The sequence below is a fragment of the Corylus avellana genome, chromosome 2, assembly GCF_965113065.1.
Source record: "Corylus avellana chromosome 2, dhCorAvel1.hap1.2, whole genome shotgun sequence".
NCBI classification, from domain to species: domain Eukaryota; kingdom Viridiplantae; phylum Streptophyta; class Magnoliopsida; order Fagales; family Betulaceae; genus Corylus; species Corylus avellana.
In genome coordinates, this window is record NC_142491.1 from 8,032,444 (window position 1) to 8,059,348 (window position 26,905).

The following is a 26,905-nucleotide window of genomic DNA, read 5'->3' on the forward strand; positions in this document are numbered from 1 at the left end:
TTTAAAGAAATAGTAAATTCTCAAATTATATAATTTTGATTATTTTTAAGCATTGAAATACTTAAAAAATGCTATCTATTAAAAATCTAATATATTACCATTAAGAATTAAGTATAATTTTATCAGGTTCTTGTTTTTTATGTTATAAAAAAGTTTGGAGTATTCCTAAGAAATAGCTTAATCGATGCATTTTCCCATTTTTAAGAGATTCTCCCATTTTTTATAATTTTAATACCTTTTTAGACGTTTGCTTAATGTTATAAGATGGCATCGATTGTATTTAAACTTTTCCTCAAGCTAAATTTGCAATAATAAGAACATGTTTGGAATTGTGTTTAAAAAATATAGTTTTTAAGTCAAAAAACATTTTTTTTTTTTTTTACAAAAACTCCATTATTAAGCTTTTTCCAAAAGTGCGTTTTGACCATTTTTTTTAACTTTTTGAACCCCGCTTTCAATGTTTTTTTACCAAACATATAATTTTTTTTCTTAAAACAAATTTTTTGAGTGTTAAACGTACTTTTCGACTCCTCAAACTAAGACCCAAACAAGCCCTAAGAGTGTTTTATATAAAACGCTGCCAAATTAACAAAAACAACAGTTTTGTATCATTTCCAGCGGTGCTTCTTAACAGCACCACATATCTGCTGTTCTATAAACCATTTTATCACATGGCTTGACACAACACATTTTCATTAAAACAGGAGCAGGGGTATAATAAAATTCTAAATTTTGTTGCAACTTTTTTTTTTATTGTCCTTTACATTTAATTTGATGATCGTATATCTCTTTTAATCTGTAGTAAAAGATCCTACTCGCATGGCTTAGGTGAAAATGGATGTACAAGGATATGAAAGATGCAATGACAAAGATCACAATTTAGTAACATATTTATATATACATTTCATTTTTGAAATTCAGCATTTGTTTCTCTCTTACACACAGGAAGATGGTGATTGTAATTCAAAATTACACAGTACAAAAGGCAAAATATCTCATGTTTGCAACCAAGATTGATGGATTTCTTGACATCTCATGTTTCACCCTCAGGCAGCATTCCCACCATCACCCTGATCATCATTTGCAAATGAGAATCATGACAACATGCAAGAATCTCATTCTACAATGACCATAAGACAATACCAACATGTAAGAATCATCCAATTTCTGTAAACCATCAACACAATAATCTTGATGCCTCATATGAGGGACTGAATCCGCATAAATCAATCTTAGAAGGCGGTAGTCACGTTATGATGGGAAGCAATCAAATGATAACCATTAGAAAATCACTACCTTAATTTTCATTGATGAAAAACAAAGGAAGAGAAGAAGATCTTGAAGGAACATGCGAAATACTGGAAACTAAATGTATTTGCAAAAGAAGATCTATAAGAGGACCCTTAGCATTTCGAGAAAGCAGCTGAAGTGTTACGAATCTAAAGTTTCCTGTGACATATCTACATTTAGGAGGATTTAAAGGTTTGCCCTGTTATGCATGATGAATCATAAACATTTAGAATGTCACACACACACACACACACACAGCATAAATTTATGACAAAATCTATGATACAAGCTAGTGATCGAATGATGCCTTGAATTGGTTTCTCAGGAATCAACCCAAATTGTTAGAATTTGAATTGAGATTCCAAACATGCTTTTCTAGTATATAATTTGCATGAGGATGCTAAAAGTTTATTTATTCTTATATGATTAATGAGGTCACAAACTCAAACCAACAAACAGATATAACAACCAACAACCATTGAACAGATATAATCAGGATAAACACTCCAAATCCTATTTTACTCATCCTTATAAACTCCATGCAAGCCTCCCGCTTGCTATATTTCACAGTAGTTCTACCAACAAGTTAATGACAATAGAATTGAAATAACTTACCATCACATGGAGTTGCCACTGTATGACTAGCTGCAGATGATTTCGGATGTCCACGTGGAGAGTTAAAGTCACCCTGCATACAACAAATAATAAGAATCACAGAGATGATGGGACCAAATGGAGTAGCATAACATTATTGTGGAAATAATAGATTACAACTTAACCTGTATATCCATCCGTTGTATAAATTGCTGAACCATATTTTGGAGACTCGACATTTTGTCCTCTAGTTTAACAACATAGTCCTTTAGCACCGCAATTTCTTGCGTATCTTTCTCTCTGGAGGCACCCTCTACAACTCCATCCATGAAAGAGTTTTTCTTTCTATGATCAAGTTGGGATGAAGGGGCAAGCCTTTTTCCCAATCCACGGACACGCCCATATTGCTCTGGACCTATAACTTGCGCATAAGCATCATTTAGAGACCAAACAATGCTCCCTTGCTCTTGCTTACCCCCAGGTGAGTTTGGAGGCTCTTGTGCTAAGAGCTCCTCCATTTGTGACTGGAACAAAGCATAGAATCTTAAGCCAATTGCACAATAATAATAATGTAAATTAATCCAAAATCGACAGACAATGTTTCTTCCCGTCTCATCATTAAGGGGGGTGCCGTCTTTACGCTTATGCTTCGCAATATATACTTGGGCCCTATTCAGCTTAACTCCAGTAGATTTTTCCTACATATAACGAAGTTAGTACATTTGTAAATAAAATCAAGCACTTCGTATGTGCTACTAACTAAATAACTACCATGTCATATGCATGTTTGGCATAACTTTTTGATCCCGCTGCGTGATTATTATGCTGTGCCGAGCGGATCTTCTTAGCTTTATCACTCTTGATCTACATTGTTAATAAGACAGTGAGAAGTATTGTGATTGTATTGTTGTCTACAGCATATTTAAAGAGGCATACACTACTACCTTTGCTTCTTCCGTATACCAATAGTGAACAAGTTCTGTATATTGAGTGACATCAACCTTGTCAAGGGGGGCTTTAGCCACTACATGTTCTGCAGTTTTGGACTCACAACATATTTGTTCTTTAAATTATGCTTCCAATTCGTCCATTTGTCCTCCAAATCCTTCATAGACCACTTTTTTATGACATCATATTGTCCCCCATCATCAGGCAATAAAATTTTTGACTACAATCCAATCAAAACCAATATGAGATTGCAACAAACATTAAGAAAATATGCACAATGAAATTCATTACCAAAATGATATTCCAAGCTGCCTCCTTGTTTGTCATAGGCACTTTCCTCCAACCATTGAAATTTATTGGCAAGATGGTATGTGTCCTTGCAATGGAGCCAAGGAACCTCGTGTATACACAGCCTTCAATATCAAGGGGTTGACCAAAGTCATTACACAAGATGGGGATTTTCCTGCCCTCTGGCAGATTCCAAACTTCTGCCATACGTCCAATTCCCGCTCTTCTCTGATCGCCTGCTCGATCCGTTAAAAAAAAGTGTTAGAATATAAATTAAATAATTAAATTCATCCATTTTTATGACATAAGTTCTGAGTTTAATACAATCTCCACCATTCACCTTTCATTTCAATTAAATATTTCAACTTTTGAAATAAGCAGTGATTTAACAGTTACGTACCGACAATGTTCACCTCCACCTCGCCGCCACCGTATGGTTCTTCAGGATGATTTGTATTTCCCAATTGCTGTTCCAAGACCTCCCTTCTAGCGGATGATGACCCAACTTTCCTTGTGTGGACAACCTTGAACCTCTTTGGAGCCACATTTACCTATACAATTGAAACCAAAGTTAAATACGCAATGAAACATATAAAATCATCAGATGTCAGAAAAATAATTACATTCAATCCAACGTAAGACATTTCCTAAGTACACTACATATCAATGGCTAGTTCATGTCATAATCACCTTCTTAATTTTTTTTACTTAATTTATTGCATTTGGGTAAACAGTAATGTCACAAAATCTGAACCATTTAATTTCCAAAAAAAAAATTGAGCTAAAAATACTACAAACACAATCAGCATAATACACCTTAAGCTGAACTACAATGAAGTTTCCGATGTAAATTTACCGTTGCAGGCGAGAACTTAGACTTGGAAACCTCCGGCGACACATCCGACAGTTCCTCATCAGAACTAATATCCATCATCTCGATATTATCCGTCGGCGTACTCTGCGACGCTCTATTCGGATCATTCGCCTGCGGCTGCGAACCCTCCGGCAGGTCGTCATCAGAACTAACATCCATCACCGCAACATTATCACTATTCTGATCATTCGCCTGCGAACCCTCCAACAGGTTCTCATCAGAAATAACATCCATCGCGGCGACATTATTCTGCGACGCACTATTCAGTCCATACGCCGAAACGTTACGCTTCGGGTCGGGATTTTGCAAATTGGGTGCATTTCCGGGATCATTTATCGAGTTTGGAACAGGCAAACCCGATTTCTCTGGACCCGAACTCGGAGCATGGGTGGCGGCGGGGTTCGGACTCTTCTGAGAGGCTTAGAGGGCGTTCTGGGTATGGCGTTGGAAGAAATGTTGGATGCCAAACTTGGAGGGGTGGGGTTTATTGGTTGGGTTGGATTTCTTGGACGACGATGGTTATGATGATGATGATGATGAGGAGGAGGAGGAGGAAGAAAAAGGATTGGGCATTTTCCTCGGAAGCATTGTTGAAGCTGTTAGCTGTGCGCTACTGCACATAGAATAAGAGAGAGACTGAGAGAGAGAGAAGAATTGGGGAGGGCTTTATATTTTTTCAATATGCTTTCTCTTTTGTAATTTCCCGCCCATACTTTGGCGCATTTCTACTGAACTCTGCAGATTTGGCTAAAAGTTTGAAAAACTCACAAAAGTAGCCGTTTTTTGTTATTAAAAAAAAAAGGTTAAATTTGAAGATGAAAACAAACTTTTTTAAATTTGCAGAGCCACTTTTAAACTGAACGAAATATTAAACTCAGTCTATCTTCTTCTACTTCAGTTAAATAATAATATTATTATTATTATTATTATTATTCTTGGTAGATGAGAGAGATAATGAAAATGAATATATAAGATTAAAAAATTAAATAGCTTTAACTCTTTGGCATTTGCTATTTGGAGAGTTTTATTCATCAGAGTTAAATTTGAAATAGAGTAGAGAGCTTGTTAAATAATTCTTTTTGTGAGTTTAATTTTTTAGGTTATTACTATTTTTTTTTAGGTTTTAGTTTTTTAATTAATTATTCTTTATTTATTTTTAATTCATTTTAATTTTTAGGACTTGTGGCATTTATATGTAATGACACGTGTGATGAAACGTAATAGAAGTACTAAGTTGGTCTTTTCCTATAAATCAAATACCATTTATGATAGGATTTAAACCAAATACTAATAAAGTAATTAACCCTTACAGATATTCAAAACACGAGTATCGATTTCATTATATTGAAAACCAAGGTCTCAATATCACAAAAGTAAAGCACGAGGGCATGCCGTGACGTAATGTCCATTAAAATTTTGAACAAAGTGAAATTTTCTGTTACTTTTTTCCTTTTTTTTTTAATAATCAAATTGGGAAAGTGTTACGTCGGATCAAAACACAGGAAAAAAAAAAAGGTGGGCTCTCAAACAACAAACTCAAAACAAAAATAACAATCCAGAAATACAAACAAATAGTAGAGAAAATGCTAAACAAGTGACTCATTCCTCTCTGTAGAGCCGTATAAAGTAATTATTGAAGCAAAAGAGATATAGATTGAAACAAACTTATCTAAACCCCGTTAAAATACTGCAACAACTACCAAAAGTAGGCTAAGCATTGGGCAAGAATTCAGAACCCCATGATCATCTTGTAGATCTCTTTGAGTAGATCTAACAAAGAGTAAGCTCAGTATTATATTTCACTCTTGATGTTTTACAAAATTCCTCTCAAAATTGTACAGAATAAATAGTAACAAAAGAAGGTAATTAAGCTTCTCATTGTAATTTGATCAATTTATGCAAATAATCTGATTAAGCAACAATCAACATGAAGATGGTTGACCAGAGTGTTAGAGCGAGTGCTGCCGTAGCATAAGTCCATAGCAAAATGACAGAGCTTTCGCTCTGTCCAGCTTCAAGCAATTGAGAAATTGTACCTGCCATGTTCATCACATATCGTTAGCAATGAAAAATATGCCTATAATTGCAGCAAATCACAAACCACAAATGGACATCCAAACATATTCACAATCTCCCCCGTTCAAATACCCGGCGTCCTCATCGGAGCCTATGTTACGATGTAATGCCTCAGTGCAAGTGATATTGTTAATCACAACCCAAGAAAAATATTAGTTATGTTTGTATTATAATCGAAGCTTTCTAAAATCACTTATAAAATGGTCTCATTTGATAAGTAATCAATGAAGGGGTAATTTTATCCCCTCTCAAAAAGTAAAAAGACAAAAATACCTCTCAAATATAACTAATTGAATACTCTCTGGTTCAAAATGAACTAGAGAGGATCATGTTCCGCCTTCACCATCCATCCACCTAATGCGAAATTTAAATTTCTACGGTGTCACAAGTTAAAGTAAACTAATCGAAAACAATATTTATTAATCATAGAATTTATTCAAGATTGATCATTTCAAGGACTAATTAAAACTAGCTGATCCAAAAAACAATCAATCGGATCTGGCTTACATGCTGTTATTAAAATAACAGCATGTATGTTGTAGTTTAAGCAACAGTTAAAATTAAATCTCTCAAAATCTTTCTTCATTTTCTCTCTTCTATTAAAAACTTCTCAAAGTAAATCAACTTTGAGATTCAATCTTAATCGTTGCTTACACTACAACATACATACTGTTATTTTAATAACATCATGTAAGCCAAATCCCAATCAAGAAGTCCATTGAGTCTAAATCTTTCTATATACTGCAAACAAGCACCAGGAACCAAGCTTTCAAACTGGGATTTAACAATAATTGCCAATAAAAAGATTAAACTGTTAAGCAATTATGAATTTAATGTTAGAATGTTAATTAATTAATTAATTGATTACCATTTCCTATCCGCTTAAAGTTTTGGGATAAACAATCATTTAACGTGGTACCAGAGCAAAGGTCTTAAATTCAAATCCTGACTCAATACTTTACCTTCTATTTCAAAATGGACAGTTTGAAGCTCGAAGGGTTGCCAAAAAAAAAAAAGTTAAACAAAAATGGAAAGGTAATCATACATACCTACATTCATTGCGGGTGGAAGTGCATATTGAAGCATAAGTGTAAACTGAAATAATGAATCTGAGTCCACCATGCCAAAATGGTTTGCAGCCTTAACAATTACAATACCCAGTGAAGGCATGATAATGAACCGAACTGCAATAACCCCTAAGATAATTAATGGACCTACTCCAGAGCCTCTGAGACCTGTAAAAATTAAATTATATATATAAAGTATTTGATACCTTTCATGGAAAATCCATGAAAGAACTTTAACTAAGCCAACATAAGGTATAAAAAGCTACCTTTAAGAAGGTTTGCTCCAATTATTAGTGTCATACATGGTATTGCTGCATCCCTGTAGAAGAGAAAGGACGTTAGAATATACATTAAATGATTAAAGTTATCTGTTCTCATCAGTTTAAGCTTTTAGGATAAGTGATGATTGAATATGGTATTAAAGTTAAAGAGTCCGAATCTCGTCTCTGTCATTTACCATCTGTTTCAATTAAAAATTATAATTGTTGGGCCTCATTTATCAATGAGAGTGATGCTTAAACTTTTGGAAGAAGTGGTGATTTAACAAAGGATACTACAAGAATTTAATTCAAATTCCCAAATGAGAACCCGAGCTGGAAAGTGTATACAGAATACCAAATTGAAACATGAATGCTTCATGTTTTGCCATGGCTTCTAAGTTCTAAGAGTTATGGATTTACATAACTTGCTATGACAATCATATCTACCAATACTACTACTCCTGATATATTCTTATGACTGTACGAGTTAGGAAGAACTATTGCTGCTATTTTTGCTTCAAGTAAAGCTCGACCTACAACTCTTTTACAATTTGCTGACATGTATTAGTATGTGATTGGAGCCACATCATTCACATTTTTTTTAAACGCTTTGACCCATGTCAATAATTTGTAAAAGAGTTGTAGGTCTAACTTTTTTTTTGCTTCTTGGTATAAACGAAATACTTTAGCTGAGAAAGAGAGAGAGAGAGAGAGAGAGAGAGAGAGGAAAAACTACTGTTTCTAAACATATATTTAATTGATATATGTACATGAAACTGATGTATTGATGTTTATTTCCAAAATAAACTTTCACATGTAGATATTAACACCAATCCAAGTTTCCAATTCACAGTAGGATCTATATTGAGGATGGGGTTGGATTCATACCCTATCAAACTCACAGAACTGTAGACGGCACGAAGAGGAGCATCATCACCAATCAGTATCTTTCGAATTGGAGAGACTAGTCCGATGATAAACCCGAAAATCTATAGAAGAAACACTAAGCATCTTAATTTGGAGATCCCTATATAAAGATAATAATTAAGCAAATACTTTGAAACAATTATGTAGAGCATTTAAAATGTGTCTGGCAGTGCATTAGTCTTGAATATTACTGAATTATCTCATTCTCCACTAAGTATAGGATCAAGTCCTCAAGAAACAGAATAAGTTTATTTTTGGAATGAATGTGATCCAACTACCATAGTTTCTCTAACTCAAGGTCAAGATGGAATAGATTTTCCCAGATTATCTGCTTGTATTTGAACAAGCACGTTTACCAGGATTATACAAGGGAAAAACTGACCATACTGACTGCTTGCAGCACAAAGACAACGCTTTTGCTGGATAGAACAAGCACTATGAGCATACCGCTGCAATTGTAGATGGTGCAAACAATTTTTGAAAGTCAATGTGCCCAATAATCATCTTAAGTTGCAGCCTAGTCTTCTCCAGCAATGTAACCTGTCCAAAGCATCTTTGAAAGGTTATTTTATTCAAGGAGGAAATTGGAAGAGGAAAGTAAAAAAGTAAAAGAAAAAGAAAAAGCTAAGTTGCCTTAACTTGAGCATAGTTAACTTGCTTATGTGAAAGCTATGCTTCTTAGGGCCTGTTTGAGATTGCGTTTGAGGGGCCTGCTTTTAATACTCAAAAAGTCCGTTTGAAGAAAAAAGTGCTCGTTTGGTAAAAAAATTAAAAGCTCTTTTAAGGGTTCAAAAAACTTAAAAATGATCAAAACACACTTTTGGCAAAAGCTTAAAAATGAAGCTTTTGTTCAAAAGCTCATTTTGACTTAAAAATTATATTTCTCAAACGCAATCTCAAACATGCTCTAGTGTACCAAGATATCACAACCATTAGTTACTCTGTTAGAACTTTTTTTTTTTTCTTCAATAAATGGTCTCATACAGGAGATGTCATTTTTACTGATGAAACATGTTACCATTTTAGGATAGGACAGTATGATCTTCCATTCAACTATACGAAAATTACTAAAGTCCAAGTATATGCCCTCAATTTCCTGTATTGAAGCTATGTTCTATATGACCTGCACAGTGGTAGCCTGCTTCTTAATACAAGCATTAAGAATAGTTTTTCTTTACTTCTCATTGATTTTGTTGAATGGAAATCAAACTTTGAGGCAAAAAAGCTTTTGAATCTCATGGAAAGGAAACCACAACATATAGAAGAAACCTTTGCTTTTCCTTCGGATCCGGTAGACAGGACTTCTGCCAGATCCATATATTCCTCTGAACTTGGGCAACCCGTTGAAGGAAGAAGTGCTTCTGTGTCAATCTCTGAATATAAATGTGAGCTTTCTCTAGAATTGTCATCCCCATTTGAAGAGCCATCTATAACAATTTCTTCAGTTTTTTTGTTTGCATATATCCGCATGATAGGATATGTATAAGTCCATATATATACTGCTCCTACCTGCATCATCAAAACAAGAAATAACAAAATGATTGAACTTCATCCGACATATTTTAAGAGCTATAAAACATACAAATTTAGCAAGTCCGGTTCAGAGGAGCCAGGGTTATCGATATAGTTTGTGACTGACATCTCATCCAAGTGGTGGCCTATCAATTTGAGATGAACTTGCAAATGGGACATGTTATGGGAGGCACTGAGCAACATCTTATCATTCACATCAAGTTAATCTTACTGTGACATGCATTCATTTCTATGATTTTAAAGTGAGAATAATGGACTATTAAGCTTTTGGGATAACTTGTAATTTAATATTGGTATCAGAGCCAAAGGTCTTGGGATCGAACCTTGACTCCGTCAAATCACCCCCATTTAAATTAAATATTTCACGTGAAGAGAAGTGTTAACGTAATGATTAAGTGATTAAATTTATCTCTTCCTATCAGCTTAAGCTTTTGGAATAAGTGGTGATTTAACATTACCGCCATAGAAAGTGCAGCATAAGTCTCTCCATCTGTCGAGCAAACAGAAGAATCTCCAAATGGACTATTTGCCTCCTCACAGACTGCTGGGATTATAATCAGAGGCAAGTTTCCTAAATTTCCTGCACATAACAATCTCCTCCTAAATACATGATGGACAATTACCTTTCACTTACATATAAAATGTTACCTAATGGGAAAAACATGCAAGTGTAAAGCTTTGGAAAAACTAATTCTCAGAGTCATGTACTTCTTGGAGAACATATTCTTTGTACTTTCTGCTAATCCTTAGAGGCACATAGGGGTAAAGATAATCCTCCATAAAATTTTCAAATTACGAATTATACATCTTGCTTAGTTTGGATCTTAATTTGGGTGTTCTGTATGGCTAGAAAATATACACCAACTAAAGTGTTTATTCGAATTCGAATTCTTGCGTACCTGTGGAACAACAACCAATGACAAGGCCTCGCAGATGTTGAGGAGTTCTTGTGATTTTTATGAGTATCCATGCAAGGGCAGTGCCAATAAGGAATGTGAGAAGGATGTTCAGTAGCATGAACCACCTATAGATTAACCAAAAGTTAGCAAAAGTGAAAAGAAAAACGAAAAAAGAGGGAGAGGAAGAACTTCAGAAGTATGGCAGAGCTGAACTCACAAGGTTGCTAAACTGTCTAATGTAATTGTATCAGCCAGGTTGCTGAAAATAAGTGAAGGAGTGAACACAAAAAAGACAATCTATATAGAAGAAAGTACTGTTGTTAGTCCTTAATTTCAAAAATAGAACAGAAGAAATAATACAACAATATACAAGCCAATTAGCCATTAAGACAATTTGATCAGATTTTTTTACTTAGTAGAAGAAAAACCATCAGAATTGAAAATCAGCATACATAAACTACCAAAAAACATAATTTTTTTCTTAATAAAAGTAACTAAAAACAACAGTACCAAAGGGTGAGCACTGGGGAGGAGAGATCAAGACAAAGACAAAGTTCAAGCCTTCAAGAAGACTTGAGGCCATGTTATTAATATCACTGCCAATGGACATTAGTACATTACAAGGACGCTACCCAGCATATTCTAAAATTACAAATTTCATAGGAAAACAAAACCAATTTTTTCTTGAAATTTTAAGAACATTATGTCATGCAGCAGCACATGAAAGTGCCATAAAAATTGGATGACCATATGGTTGATTACAATGAAATAACTCTATAGAATAGTAGCCAAAATGCTTGACATAAACAAAAGAACTAAAAGAATAAAAAGAACATTGATCTGTAAGAAAATTTAACTCACTCTATTCAAAATTTGCCTTGCATTTGCCCCCAAGAGATCTATACGCTCTGTTCCAAGCAATAACCCAACAGCAGTAATTAAGAGTATTTTCAGCACTGGCATCAATGCCACAACGAATAGATCCAGGAATCCCATTGCAAGCTTCTTCACTGAACTCAAAATGAACTTTTCTAATACTCCTAGCCAAAAACATGTCAAATAAGTGCTTCCAGATACAGTATATATATAAAAAAAAGGTACAAGTTTTATGCAAGTAACTTAAATTGGAATGCTTGCAGATGAAACATCACAACTACAAGTACTAATGCGAAAAAAACAAGAAAAATGCAATAATTGTACTTATGCCGAACAAACAAGCAAATAAGAAAGATGGTTAGAAAGGAAATAGGAAAGATCTATATCTGATATGAGAGTCATTAAAAGAAACAAATCCAGGAAAAACAAATTTTCCTCAGGAAACCCCAAAATTAAAGATAAAAAAGTATAGTGAAAAGGATATTCCAATTTATGTTAAAATTAAATACAAGTTAGAATTGCTACCAAATTGACTATTATGCGGTTCAAAATTTGGGTACTTCACTAGTGATTCTCATGCAAATTTGATCGCATAATTAAGCATGCAGAAATACTTGCTCAACATAGTGACATGTTTTCTTCATCATTGAACTCTTCATTTGCTAAGAAGACTAACTCCACCATCTATCATGTCACATTTGATTGCTTATAAGACATAGAATAGTAGGGAAGACTCAAAATCTGATAACAGACAATGTTTAATTAAAGAGACCGTAAAGTAAACAGACAGTTTTTTAGAAGGATCTTGCTCATTGCTCTTGTAAGGAAATGCAAATCTCAAGGAAGACATAGGATGCATGCTGGGATTCCACTATTTCATTCAGACAACAATACCCAGTTGGATTTGAGATAAGTTTCTGTCTCACTCTCCACTTTGCTCAGAGTTTCTGCACATGGCACTTGCAGGAACTTTTCATGTACGTGTTTGCCTGTTCATCCTCTTCTCTCTTGCAAAGAAGCATATATACCTACATGTACATAAGAGTTTGGATGAGAATTCGTTAGAAGTTAGTGATAACTTTTTCAATGGCATGAGAGTTAGAATATTGGTTTTGTAAAGCAGTTGGAGTGTTAGAAATTTAGAAAGGAACAAGGAAGCTGACTCTCACTGGACTCTGCAGAATATAGAAAGGTTCATACAAAATGATCACACTTCAATGGAACAGCAAAGACTCTTCATGTTTAACCGCTTTGGTATCTTGTGGGTGTTGTAGTAGCCGTAGTCTAATTGCTCTTCACCTGCCATTCTTTTCCAACTACTTAATTCTCTGTCGGTTTCAGCTGTTGCGTGGTGGCTTTTGTGTCCTCCTCTAAGCTAGGACCCAAAAAAGAAATAGATTCCTTCGGCCTAATCTCTTAAACGAACACGACAATCTCATGCATTGGATTGGATTCTTCCAACGTTATCTTTCATATAATAATCGTATGGTATTAGGCCCATGAGGTGGGTAGAGAGAATTTAATATGTAGGGCACTTGTTTCTTTCATTTTTCATTTTTTGTTTTCTCTACTTGAATGCAGTTGTTTGGAACTGACAGTCAAAGGTTCCAAATTCCAATACACTGGCATTGGATAATTTGCGTGTCCAAGTTGGTCCAATTGAACTTAGGCTTATCGGTTTCGGTTTTTAGCCGAGAGTAGTAAGGATAAAGTTTTTTCATCAAATTGGGTCGAATAATTTTTTTTATTATTATTTTTTTATTTATTTTTTATGTTTTTAATTTCGTCTAATATGTGTTTAAAATATATATAATTTTCATATGAATTTTTAATAAAGCGTGTAAAAATTATATATATTTTGGGCACTAATAAATTTAATGGATTGAGTAAAAAGAAATTCAACTAACAAGCAATATTAAAATAAATACTACGCATGCTCTTACTTTTACACTTCCACTCTCACACTTTCTCAAGTATGATATCCAAAATCACCATTAAATTTAGGATCCAATAGTAATTTTAGATGCCGCATCAAAAATGCGTGTAGTATTTCTCCAATATTAATGTATGCATGAGGCAAAGTCAAACACGCTTGTTGATTCTTAAGTGTTATATATTGATGTATTTATTTCATTTTGAACCTCAAGGGGTTGGCTCAAATGGTGAAAATCTTAAAAAATTTGGTGGACACTAAGTCTAACGTTCGAATTCCTTTGGACTGAAACAATTCTTTAAGGCCACACTTACTCGATCCTTGTTGGGAGGACACCTTGCACGGGTCCAAAATTTTCCCTTTCAGCGAGGGAGGACCACGAAGGTTTTGAGATAACTGATAATTTAACATGGTATCAGAGCCAAAGGTCTTGGGATCGAACTTTAACTCCGTCAATTCACCACAAGGGCGGACCCCAATGTTAGGGAGGGGGACATTCGTCACCTAAAAATAATATATATTTGTCCCCCCAAAATTAACATATTATGCGTTATTCTGTTTATATTCTTTTTCTCTTAGCCATCTTCCCCACGTCTCGTTTGTCCTTGCATGTATTTGTGTTTTTTTGTGCAAAAGTGTGGAATATGATGAAAATATCTGTTTTATTTATTTTTTAAGTGATTATTCTGTAGTCATTTGAATTTACAATATTTATTTTTGCTACCGTTTTTTTTGAACTCTATAGATCGTATTTAGTTTATTTTGCTAATTGTTTATATTATTGAGTTTTTTAAACTTTTAAAAGCGCTTTCAATGTTTTTTTACCAAACATTTTATTTTTTTCTTGAAACAGATTTTTTGAGTATTAAACGCACTTTTAAACTCCTCAAACTAACACCCAAACAAGCCCTAACAGTGTTTTATATAAAACACTGCTAAATTAACAAAAACAACAGTTTTGTATAATTTCTAGCGGTGCTTCTTAACAGCACCACATATCTGCTGTTCTATAAACCATTGTATCACATGGCATGACACAACACATTTTCATCAAAACAGGAGCAGGGTTATAATAAAATTCTAAATTTTGTAGCAACTTTTATTTGATGATCGTATATCTCTTTTAATCTGTAGTAAAAGATCCTACTTGCATGGCTTAGGTGAAAATGGATGTACAAGGATATGAAAGATGCAATGACAAAGATCACAATTTAGTAACATATTTATACATACATTTCATTTTTGAAATTCAGCATTTGTTTCGCTCTTACACACAGGAAGATGGTGATTGTAATTCAAAATTACACAGTACAAAAGGCAAAATATCTCATGTTTGCAACCAAGATTGATGGATTTCTTGACATCTCATGTTTCACCCTCAGGCAGCATTCCCACCATCACCCTGATCATCATTTGCAAATGAGAATCATGACAACATGCAAGAATCTCATTCTACAATGACCATAAGACAATACCAACATGTAAGAATCATCCAATTTCTGTAAACCATCAACACAATAATCTTGATGCCTCATATGAGGGACTGAATCCGCATAAATCAATCTTAGAAGGTGGTAGTCACGTTACGATGGGAAGCAATCAAATGACAACCATTAGAAAATCACTACCTTAATTTTCATTGATGAAAAACAAAGGAAGAGAAGAAGATCTTGAAGGAACATGCGAAATACTGGAAACTAAATGTATTTGCACAAGAAGATCTATAAGAGGACCCTTAGCATTTCGAGAAAGCAGCTGAAGTGTTATGAATCTAAAGTTTCCTGTGACATATCTACATTTAGGAGGATTTAAAGGTTTGCCCTGTTATGCATGATGAATCATAAACATTTAGAATGTCACACACACACAGAGCATAAATTTATGATAAAATCTATGATACAAGCTAGTGATCGAATGATGCCTTGAATTGGTTTCTCAGGAATCAACCCAAATTGTTAGAATTTGAATTGAGATTCCAAACATGCTTTTCTAGTATATAATTTGCATGAGGATGCTAAAAGTTTATTTATTCTTATATGATTAATGAGGTCACAAACTCAAACCAACGAACAGATAACCAACAACCATTGAACAGATATAATCACGATAAACACTCCAAATCCTATTTTACTCATCCTTATAAACACCATGCAAGCCTCCCGCTTGCTATATTTCACAGTAGTTCTACCAACAAGTTAATGGCAATGGAATTGAAATAACTTACCTTCACATGGAGTTGCCACTGTATGACTAGCTGCAGATGATTTCGGATGTCCACGTGGAGAGTTAAAGTCACCCTGCATACAACAAATAATAAGAATCACAGAGATGATGGGACCAAATGGAGTAGCATAACATTATTGTGGAAATAATAGATTACAACTTAACCTGTATATCCATCCGTTGTATAAATTGCTGAACCATATTTTGGAGACTCGACATTTTGTCCTCTAGTTTAACAACATAGTCCTTTATCACCGCAATTTCTTGCGTATCTTTCTCTCTGGAGGCACCCTCTACAACTCCATCCATGAAAGAGTTTTTCTTTCAATGATCAAGTTGGGATGAAGGGGCAAGCCTTTTTCCCAATCCACGGACACGCCCATATTGCTCTGGACCTATAACTTGCGCATAAGCATCATTTAGAGACCAAGCAATGCTCCCTTGCTCTTGCTTACCCCCAGGTGAGTTTGGAGGCTCTTGTGCTAAGAGCTCCTCCATTTGTGACTGGAACAAAGCATAGAATCTTAAGCCAATTGCACAATAATAATAATGTAAATTAATCCAAAATCGACATACAATGTTTCTTCCCGTCTCATCATTAAGGGGGGTGCCGTCTTTACGCTTATGCTTCGCAATATATACTTGGGCCCTATTCAGCTTAACTCCAGTAGATTTTTCCTACATATAACGAAGTTAGTACATTTGTAAATAAAATCAAGCACTTCGTATGTGCTACTAACTAAATAACTACCATGTCATATGCATGTTTGGCATAACTTTTTGATCCCGCTGCGTGATTATTATGCTGTGCCGAGCGGATCTTCTTAGCTTTATCACTCTTGATCTACATTGTTAATAAGACAGTGAGAAGTATTGTGATTGTATTGTTGTCTACAGCATATTTAAAGAGGCATACACTACTACCTTTGCTTCTTCCGTATACCAATAGTGAACAAGTTCTGTATATTGAGTGACATCAACCTTGTCAAGGGGGGCTTTAGCCACTACATGTTCTGCAGTTTTGGACTCACAACATATTTGTTCTTTAAATTATGCTTCCAATTCGTCCATTTGTCCTCCAAATCCTTCATAGACCACTTTTTTATGACATCATATTGTCCCCCATCATCAGGCAATAAAATTTTTGACTACAATCCAATCAAAACCAATATGAGATTGCAACAAACATTAAGAAAATATGCACAATGAAATTCATTACCAAAATGATATTCCAAGCTGCCTCCTTGTTTGTCATAGGCACTTTCCTCCAACCATTGAAATTTATTGGCAAGATGGTATGTGTCCTTGCAATGGAGCCAAGGAACCTCGTGTATACACAGCCTTCAATATCAAGGGGTTGACCAAAGTCATTACACAAGATGGGGATTTTCCTGCCCTCTGGCAGATTCCAAACTTCTGCCATACGTCCAATTCCCGCTCTTCTCTGATCGCCTGCTCGATCCGTTAAAAAAAAGTGTTAGAATATAAATTAAATAATTAAATTCATCCATTTTTATGACATAAGTTCTGAGTTTAATACAATCTCCACCATTCACCTTTCATTTCAATTAAATATTCCAACTTTTGAAATAAGCAGTGATTTAACAGTTACGTACCGACAATGTTCACCTCCACCTCGCCGCCACCGTATGGTTCTTCAGGATGATTTGTATTTCCCAATTGCTGTTCCAAGACCTCCCTTCTAGCGGATGATGACCCAACTTTCCTTGTGTGGACAACCTTGAACCTCTTTGGAGCCACATTTACCTATACAATTGAAACCAAAGTTAAATACGCAATGAAACATATAAAATCATCAGATGTCAGAAAAATAATTACATTCAATCCAACGTAAGACATTTCCTAAGTACACTACATATCAATGGCTAGTTCATGTCATAATCACCTTCTTAATTTTTTTTACTTAATTTATTGCATTTGGGTAAACAGTAATGTCACAAAATCTGAACCATTTAATTTCCAAAAAAAAAATTGAGCTAAAAATACTACAAACACAATCAGCATAATACACCTTAAGCTGAACTACAATGAAGTTTCCGATGTAAATTTACCGTTGCAGGCGAGAACTTAGACTTGGAAACCTCCGGCGACACATCCGACAGTTCCTCATCAGAACTAATATCCATCATCTCGATATTATCCGTCGGCGTACTCTGCGACGCTCTATTCGGATCATTCGCCTGCGGCTGCGAACCCTCCGGCAGGTCGTCATCAGAACTAACATCCATCACCGCAACATTATCACTATTCTGATCATTCGCCTGCGAACCCTCCAACAGGTTCTCATCAGAAATAACATCCATCGCGGCGACGTTATTCTGCGACGCACTATTCAGTCCATACGCCGAAACGTTACGCTTCGGGTCGGGATTTTGCAAATTGGGTGCATTTCCGGGATCATTTATCGGGTTTGGAACAGGCAAACCCGATTTCTCTGGACCCGAACTCGGAGCATGGGTGGCGGCGGGGTTCGGACTCTTCTGAGAGGCTTAGAGGGCGTTCTGGGTATGGCGTTGGAAGAAATGTTGGATGCCAAACTTGGAGGGGTGGGGTTTATTGGTTGGGTTGGATTTCTTGGACGACGATGGTGATGATGATGATGATGATGAGGAGGAGGAGGAAGAAAAAGGATTGGGCATTTTCCTCGGAAGCATTGTTGAAGCTGTTAGCTGTGCGCTACTGCACACAGAATAAGAGAGAGACTGAGAGAGAGAGAAGAATTGGGGAGGGCTTTATATTTTTTCAATATGCTTTCTCTTTTGTAATTTCCCGCCCATACTTTGGCGCATTTCTACTGAACTCTGCAGATTTGGCTAAAAGTTTGAAAAACTCACAAAAGTAGCCGTTTTTTGTTATTAAAAAAAAAAAGGTTAAATTTGAACAAACTTTTTTAAATTTGGAGAGCCACTTTTAAACTGAACGAAATATTAAACTCAGTCTATCTTCTTCTACTTCAGTTAAATAATAATATTATTATTATTATTATTATTATTATTATTATTCTTGGTAGATGAGAGAGATAATGAAAATGAATATATAAGATTAAAAAATTAAATAGCTTTAACTCTTTGGCATTTGCTATTTGGAGAGTTTTATTCATCAGAGTTAAATTTGAAATAGAGTAGAGAGCTTGTTAAATAATTATTTTTGTGAGTTTAATTTTTTAGGTTATTACTATTTTTTTTTAGGTTTTAGTTTTTTAATTAATTATTCTTTATTTATTTTTAATTCATTTTAATTTTTAGGACTCGTGGCATTTATATGTAATGACACGTGTGATGAAACGTAATAGAAGTACTAAGTTGGTCTTTTCCTATAAATCAAATACCATTTATGATAGGATTTAAACCAAATACTAATAAAGTAATTAACCCTTACAGATATTCAAAACACGAGTATCGATTTCATTATATTGAAAACCAAGGTCTCAATATCACAAAAGTAAAGCACGAGGGCATACCGTGACATAATGTCCATTAAAATTTTGAACAAAGTGAAATTTTCTGTTACTTTTTTCCTTTTTTTTTTAGGGAAAAATATAAAAAAGTCCTCCCAAACTACTAGCCGTTTTCGATTTAGCCCTCTGATGTTCCAAAAGTCATAAAGTAGCCCCCTCAACTACCAAACTGTCGCATTTTGGCCACTCTGTTAGTCAAAACCGTCAGTCTGGACGAAAACTACAAAACAACGTCGTTTAGTTACGGGTAAGTTACAAAAATGCCCTTCTATGTATTTTATTTTATTATAATTATTATTATTTTTTTAAGGAGGAGCAAAACGGCGCTGTTTAGCTCCCAAAAAGTTTCGCTTACCCTAAGCAAAACGGCGCCGTTTTGCTTAGGTTAATTAAACCCTTTTCCCCATTCTCAATCAATCCCACGCAGCACAGCTCCCCCCTCCCCCTCACGCACAGCTGTGGCCGATTCTCTTCTCCACACGCATAGCTCCTGTGATCCAGCCCATCGCGTTGGTGGTCCCCCTCACGCCAATCGTCCGTCATCCCGTCGTCACGCCATTGTCCTGCAAAACCCAAAAACCCAGAAATCATTCCGTCCAAACTTCCCAATTGGATCGTCTCCCACGCACCACGCCGGTCGTGCCGTTCGTCCCCCTCAACTCCGATCTTCCCCTCGTCCTGTCGTCACGCCGTCGTCCTGCAAAACCGAAGAAGCCACAAATCATTCCCTCCAAACAGCCCAATCGGTCACTGAAGGTAACCCATTGAGTTGTTCCTATTTTTTTGGGTTTGTGGAGAATGATTTTGGGCGTTTTGCAAATGTATTGATGGTCTGATTTAGTGTGAAGAAAGATTGACTTTATAGCGTCCGAAAGTGATATGGGTCCCTATGTTTTTGTGTATTTGTTTATTGTTTGTATATTTTTTTCCTTGTCTACAGACCCGTTGTTTTTTTTTGTATAATATAATATTTGAAGTTATTGGTTGATGATGAGTTTACTGTCTACTTATTGTCGGATGAGTTGGTTGTATGATTTGTTTTTTTGCATTCTGCCTTCCCTTTTTTCTGTGGTCCCCCTTGTTGTAATGCATGCCATCTGTGGTCCCCTTTGTTGTCTGTTGAAAAGGAAAAAGAAAGAAAAATGTGAACAAACCATGAGCTAACCGAAAATTAACAAAAAAATAAATAAATGAAATTGTCCAAATGCAGCGCACCCACCCTGCTTCTTTCAACCTACGGACGGACCGGCATTTTATTTAAAATGCACTCCCAAATGAGGAACTTTCAACAAATTGAAATTTGTTTATTTAAGAACACATCTTTGGCTTGCAAAATCTTAAATGAACTCCAATAGAAAGTAGACATTAACAAAGAACCTTAGTAGTTGTATATATTTTGGCATGAGAAGGGAAAATTATTCTTGGCCCGCCCTCCCCCCAACTTACACATTGTTTACAAAAGCACAACCAAACTTTAGAAAGCGATAATCAACCTTCCACTTTGTGAAACAAAATTGTGTGGTCATTTCGGAACATAAAAAAGTTATCTTGAAAAAAATATGTATAGCACTTAATTAATTTGTACTCTTTATTTTTTTTATCGCACATATAAAATCATGATAATTAATTTATTTTATAGCGTGGAGTAACCCTACATCCCATCACTATTTATGAAATCCATTCGCAATGGGTGACGTGGATGTAGCATTACTTGTATACAAAAAATATAACTTTGCATTAAATGGTAATAATGTATCTCTATTTTTTTTTCTTCTTCTCCTCCCTTTTGAAGAAGCAGAGACGCAAAACCAAAGCACATGTGAATGCCACCAAACCCTCACACGTTTGAATTGAAACTACATGCTCGGTTTTTGTATATAGGCACAGTAACAAAAACCATAAAATTCAGGTAGGGTGTATTCAATTCTAGAGCGATCAAATTTATAACTTGTTTTTTTACTTGTATGTTTTTCCCTTTTTCTGTGGTCCCACATTTATGCAGTGGTCAATGATAAAATAAGTAGGAATACCTATGGCTCGGGTGTATTCGGTTTTGTGGTCCCTATGAAATAACGCCGTATAAAATAATGTCATATCAAATACTCATATGATCATATAAAGTTGCATGTGCCTTTATAATTGGGTGTACATAATTAATGACCATATATTGTCTAGATTTGTTTCCAGGATGTTCCCTTGCTTTATATTGAATGCCTTGTACAATTTAACTTTAATTATTATTTTTAATTTTCCTGTAAAGTGACTCTAATTAATTGAATAGAGGTTAACGCCGTACTTAATACTAGTTGATATTTACTTAAGCTCGATATATATATATATATATATATATATATATATATATATATATATATATATATATTTTATATTTTATTGAGTTGTTAATTTTCTTTAATTCTTTTATTGTGTAGGATGACTATACGAGAGCTTGTGTTTGAGGTGCATTACGGTGGTAAGATTAATAGGAGGTTTACGTACACATATGTGGGGGGTGACGTAGATCTGCATGATGAGACGAATGACGAGGATAAGTTGTCATTTTTTGAGATTGAGGGTATAGTAAAAAAATATGGATACAAGTTAAGGGATTTGGTGTATTACTTAGAGCCAGGTTGTAGTTTTCAAGGTGGTTTGAAATTAATTTCATCAGATCATAATGTCTTGGAAATGGTTGCTGCACATAAAGGGGCACCGGTTATTGGGTTGTACCTTGTTTCATTTAATGAGCCTGCAGTTAATGATGATGAATATGAAGACGACAATGATGATGATGATGGTGAACATGGTGAAAATAATAGGATTGATCGAGATGATCCTTATTGGGAAGAAGTTTTCGAACCAGACTTGTTTGATGAAGATAACAACCTCCTTGGGCCATCCATGGCAAGGGGAAATGTTGAGGAGGGTGGTGTTGAGGGTAATGAGGAGGGTGATGGGGAGGGTAATGAGGGTGATGATGGGGATGAGGATAATGATGAGGAGGATGAGAGTGATGAGGTGGCGCAGGATGATAACCAAAATGCAAATGCAAGGGGAGCTGGAAAAGATAGTGGAAGGGGTAAGTGATATGGTGATGAGGTTGAGGATGATGATGCAAACTCTACCATGGCCCGAAGTGACATTCTTGTATCCCCTCCTATAAGTGACGAGGAGAATGAGGTTTCATCTGCTGCCAGATTTGTAACTAGGCGAACAGAGTTTCAACAAACTGACATGTCAAATCCACAGTTGAGTAATAGGCAAATGTTTCCCTCAATCAAAGTCTTTAGACAAGCAATTAGGGAAAACAATTTGAGGAAAGGTAAGGATATAAGGTTTACAAAAAATTACCGAGCCACATGTATTGTCGTATGCAAGGATCCAGGTTGTAGGTATCGGGTTTACGGTCGTAAATGCAAGGATCAAGATTCATTTGAAATTAGATCGATACAAGACAAACACACTTGTACAAGGCAGCATAGGAATTCGATTGTGAAATCTGGATGGATTGTTGATAGACTTATTGATAAGTTTAGAGTGCAACCTAACATGCCATTGAAGGCAATTCTTGGGGAAGTGAAGGCAAGTGGGGTGTTGATGTTAATAAATGGCAATTGTATAGGGATAGAAAAATTGCAAAGGAAATGCTTCATGGCAAAGACAAGCTGCAATACAAGAAGCTTTGGGATTATTGTGAAACCGTTAGACAAACATATCAGGGTAGTTGTGTCATGATGAAGGTTGATAGGCCTTTACCTGACCATCCGGCATGTTTCCAAAGGTTGTATTTTTCATTGGCTGCCATGAAGAAAGGTTTTCGAGCTGGTTGTAGGCCTATCATTGGGTTGGATGGATGCTTTTTGAAGGGGACTTATAAGGGACAGCTTTTGTCGGCCATTTCGAGGGATGGCAATAATAACATGTACCCAGTGGCACTTGCAGTTGTTGAGGCATAAACCAAAGACAGTTGGATATGGTTTCTTGAGACTTTGATCTCAGATCTTGGCACCCCTCTTGCATAAGGATGGACATTTATTTCTGATCGTCAAAAGGTAACTATATTATAAGTTCATTAGGTTCATTTGTTTTTATTTTTCATTGTTTTCATCAAAAGATAACCAAGTGTTGTTTATTACTCATTGTGGTTGTAGAGGCTGCAACCAGCGTTTGACGTGGTGCTTCCCGGGGGTGACCATCGGTTCTGTGTGAGGCATTTGTATGCGAACTATAGAGATACAAGTCATCGTGGTCTTGCATTGAAAGACAAGTTATGAGTTGCGGCTGCAGCATACACTGAAGCTGAATTCCATAAGAAAATGGATGAATTGAAGCATATAAGTGAGGATGCATACAACTACTTGTCAAATGTTGACCCAAGCTCATGGTCCAGGACTTGGTTCAATACATTCCCGAGGTGTGATCTACTTGTCAACAACCTCTGTGAGTGCTTCAATGCTTACATCCTGAATGCGAGTGACCTGCTGATCATATCGATGCTGGAATTCATAAGGAAGAAGTTGATGAAGAGATATCAAACGAAGAGGGATGGCATCCGCACCATGATTGTGAGGCTATGTCCAAGGGTTGTTGCCAAATTGGATGAAATTGAATAGGTTGCTGGGCATTGCTACAGCACATATGCTAGGGCTAGATTATACGAAGTAACACACAATAATAAATAGTATGTTGTGAATTTGTGGAGGAAAACTTGTGGCTGTAGACAGTTGGACATGACAGGAATCCCATGTACACATGCAATGTCAGCAATTTGGTTTTTTAATGCAAACCCCAAAGATTATGTAGATGATTGGTATAGTGTTGAGATGTATAAAAAAGCCTACGATGACATTGTGTATCCAATGCCCGGAGAGGACCAATGGGTGAAGACTAACTACGACCAAGTGGATCCCCCCATAAGTAGAATACAACCAGGGAGGCCGAGAAAAGCAAGGACAAGGGGTCTAGAAGAGCCGGTTAACCAATACCGTATGAGGATGGGTGGAGTGAGGATGAGATGCGGCAAATGCAGAGGGATTGGACACAATAGCAGAACATGTCCACGGAACAGAGCAAAGGCAGTGAATTACAATAGAGGAAGTAGTAATGCCAGACAACATGAGGTTAGTTACTACATGTTTTGTATTTTTTTTTTTTTTTTTTTTTATATATTGTATTATGTTAATATTTGACAAGTTTATTATCATAGGTACAAGATGGTAGTGGTCGAACTGTACATGGTCAGAACCCAACTCCCCAGCCAACCATTGAGGCTGAAACAGTAAGTGATAAACTGTTTACATGTCATTACTCATTGCAATTAGTTCATTACATTTGATTTACCAAGTTTACATCATATGTGCAGGTTTCGCAAGATACTGATGCATCTTCTATAGGTAGAGGGAGTACTAGGGGTAGGGGTAAGGGTAGGGGTAGAGGTAGAGGCAGAGGTCAGTTTCAACCTACCCCAGAAGGGTCTACTGGACTGCAAAGGGGTGGACCAAGGACTAGGGGAGGGCCTACTGGACTGCATATTGGTGGACCAAGGACTAGTGGTGGAGGTAGAGGTCAGTTTCAGGGTACTGTCCACACAGTCAGATTGTATGGGCCTTCTCAACATCAAACACCACAGTCGCAGGGCAATGCTAGTGTGAGCAAACTATTTATAACATTATCTCATTGTGGTGCATTTTACTTTTGGATGACACAATAAAATGTTACATAGTTTCAGAGTACTGTCAACACCGTAAGGTTGTATGAACCACCTAATACACAGTCCGCACAGTCAAAGAGGAATGTTAGTGTTAATGTGAGTACTTCAACCCACTTGGTGTTTCTTTTGTTAAATTATTATACACTTCAATTTAACTTGACAAATGATGTTAATTAAATGATATTATTTATTTTTATGTTTAGAAGAATCGATATAGTACTCCATCGATTCATTTGGTACGTGGATTATTACAGTTTGGGTTGGATTTTTTTTTTTTTTTTTTTTGAAGAGTATGAATGAAGTTAATGAAAGCTCCCAACAAATGATTAGCTTGAATATATCGTTTAAAGTGTGTAAGTTTAACAGGTAAAAGGAAAATTAGGTGGTTAATGTGGTAGGAGGCTGTTTGTGTGATTTATGCATGTGATTACCAATGATGTAATGTAATTATTAATAGGGACATTGATATTTAGTTGGAAATTTTCAGATTTTGCCTTCTTTTTTTTTTATGTGATTTTTCAATTTTGATAAGTAGATGTTACAGTGCAGTGACGTTTTGATAAAGATCTTACAGTGCAGTGACGTTCTATTTTTTTTTTATATGATTTTTCAATTTTTTTTTTTTTTATGTCACACGACTCTCAATTGACACGTTAATTTTTTGCCCAATTTAGAAGATGAATTGTATATAAGGAGTGTTTATATAGAATTAATTTATTTATCGTTCGTGATTTACTATGTGCATGACTAACTAATCGTCAGTGCCTATTTTGATGAAATTGAAATAAAATAAATCCAGGTTGCAAATGAATGCTATTTACTTAATGGATATATATAAATAAATGGATATATATAGACAATGCTACAAACAATTCCGTTTACGTTTTTTTTTTTTTTTTTATTGGGAGGGAATTCCGTTTACTTTTAAATTATTGTTTAATATGAAGAGGAATTGATATTTACTTTTAAAATAAGGTGAACATTGACTTAAAAAACAAAGACTATATATTACAATATACAATGTTTGATAATGGTTTTTTTTAGAAAACAAATAAAAAAAAAGGATTCCAATTTTTTCTACTTAAATATCTATCTAATGTCTGGCATTGTTTTCTTGGTCTTACCGTTTCTATTGAAAGTGGGGGAGTCAAATAATTTCTTCAACTAATTAAGGTCTCATAATTTCTTCAACTAATTGTCTAAATGATTTTAATCAATACTTTTTAACATACCTTAATTATATGCATTCTATGAACTATTTTTGCAGCAACTTGCATAGCCCCGACATCAAAATTAATTAAACTCAGATGACCTAAAATTTAAAATTGACAATCCAACATACCAATTCTACAACCACAAAACACGCATAGACAGTGAGTCTTCAAAGAGTATAAGTCATTATTTTTTGTATCAAACCTAAATAATCAAATTTTCCATTCCACTAAGAGGCAAACAGGTGAGACAGTTCCGGTTCCTTTTTAAACCACACCAAAAAAAAAAAGTCCAGTTGAAATACCCAACAGCCCTAAATCAACAACATCAACATCGAACACATTTCGTAGAAGAGACCCAAAAATCCACCATAAATAATCACTGTACAAAATTCAAACAAACGGAGAAACGAAGAAAGAAAGAAACTGAAAACCCCTAATTTTTAAATCCCTAAATTCCCACATTGTATTTACCGCATCCAATAAACCTTCTACCAAGATTTTTCTGCATGCGAGAAGTCATCACTGGTGATTCAATTCCGCACAGGCATTTCGTACACGCAGAGGTAGACTTCGCCGGTGAACTTTCCACCGACAGTACACAGCCACTCGTATCATCGTCAGCGAACTCACTTCCAATCTTCTCCATTGTTGACGAGCTGTTGGCCGAAATCTTCAAAGTCAGACTTCTTTCCCCCTACGATTTCGTTGTTTAATGGGT

General features: G+C 35.5%; 4 protein-coding genes, 1 long non-coding RNA gene and 1 pseudogene across 10 annotated transcripts; 1 reads left to right on the forward strand and 5 right to left on the reverse strand.

The window, feature by feature from the left end:
* Positions 1-886: 886 nt before the first annotated feature.
* Positions 887-2,744, reverse strand: LOC148587270 (uncharacterized). The gene is made up of 5 exons (XM_088513643.1): positions 2,656-2,744; positions 2,481-2,582; positions 2,070-2,408; positions 1,906-1,978; positions 887-1,070 (listed from the first exon to the last, which is right to left on the reverse strand). Exons 1-5 carry the CDS (start codon positions 2,656-2,658, stop codon positions 1,066-1,068), a joined length of 522 nt encoding a protein of 173 aa, XP_088369769.1. The 5' UTR covers positions 2,659-2,744; the 3' UTR covers positions 887-1,065.
* Positions 2,655-4,387, reverse strand: LOC132181865 (uncharacterized). Its single transcript, XM_059595105.2, has 5 exons — positions 3,977-4,387; positions 3,521-3,671; positions 3,124-3,356; positions 2,829-3,052; positions 2,655-2,748 (listed from the first exon to the last, which is right to left on the reverse strand). The coding sequence occupies exons 1-4, from the start codon at positions 4,226-4,228 to the stop codon at positions 2,909-2,911; spliced, it is 780 nt and encodes a 259-aa protein (XP_059451088.2). The 5' UTR covers positions 4,229-4,387; the 3' UTR covers positions 2,655-2,748; positions 2,829-2,908.
* Positions 4,388-5,737: 1,350 nt separating this feature from the next.
* LOC132181832 (protein PIN-LIKES 3) lies at positions 5,738-12,949 on the reverse strand. 5 transcript variants are annotated; one of them, XM_088512944.1, is made up of 12 exons: positions 12,802-12,949; positions 12,527-12,660; positions 11,618-11,796; positions 10,974-11,053; positions 10,757-10,881; positions 10,316-10,437; positions 9,594-9,833; positions 8,772-8,864; positions 8,286-8,386; positions 7,404-7,456; positions 7,120-7,254; positions 5,738-6,030 (listed from the first exon to the last, which is right to left on the reverse strand). In XM_088512944.1, the coding sequence occupies exons 3-12, from the start codon at positions 11,750-11,752 to the stop codon at positions 5,906-5,908; spliced, it is 1,209 nt and encodes a 402-aa protein (XP_088369070.1). In that variant the 5' UTR covers positions 11,753-11,796; positions 12,527-12,660; positions 12,802-12,949; the 3' UTR covers positions 5,738-5,905. The 5 variants fall into 5 exon arrangements, with proteins under 5 accessions (XP_088369070.1, XP_059451063.2, XP_059451060.2 ...); XM_059595080.2 differs by having other exon boundaries at positions 7,120-7,305; positions 11,618-11,787; positions 12,802-12,945; XM_059595077.2 differs by having other exon boundaries at positions 7,120-7,305; positions 12,833-12,944.
* Positions 12,950-14,819: 1,870 nt separating this feature from the next.
* Positions 14,820-16,037, reverse strand: LOC148587271 (uncharacterized). The gene is made up of 3 exons (XR_015911601.1): positions 15,954-16,037; positions 15,790-15,862; positions 14,820-14,967 (listed from the first exon to the last, which is right to left on the reverse strand). It is a non-coding gene; the product is annotated as an uncharacterized LOC148587271 (long non-coding RNA).
* Positions 16,038-16,538: 501 nt separating this feature from the next.
* On the reverse strand, positions 16,539-18,119 carry LOC148587272 (uncharacterized). 2 transcript variants are annotated; one of them, XM_088513780.1, is made up of 5 exons: positions 17,861-18,119; positions 17,405-17,555; positions 17,008-17,240; positions 16,713-16,885; positions 16,539-16,632 (listed from the first exon to the last, which is right to left on the reverse strand). In XM_088513780.1, exons 1-4 carry the CDS (start codon positions 18,110-18,112, stop codon positions 16,793-16,795), a joined length of 729 nt encoding a protein of 242 aa, XP_088369906.1. In that variant the 5' UTR covers positions 18,113-18,119; the 3' UTR covers positions 16,539-16,632; positions 16,713-16,792. The 2 variants fall into 2 exon arrangements, with proteins under 2 accessions (XP_088369906.1, XP_088369905.1); XM_088513779.1 differs by having other exon boundaries at positions 16,713-16,936.
* A 143-nt stretch (positions 18,120-18,262) lies between these two features.
* LOC132172711 (uncharacterized) lies at positions 18,263-23,876 on the forward strand (annotated as a pseudogene).
* Positions 23,877-26,905: the final 3,029 nt, after the last annotated feature.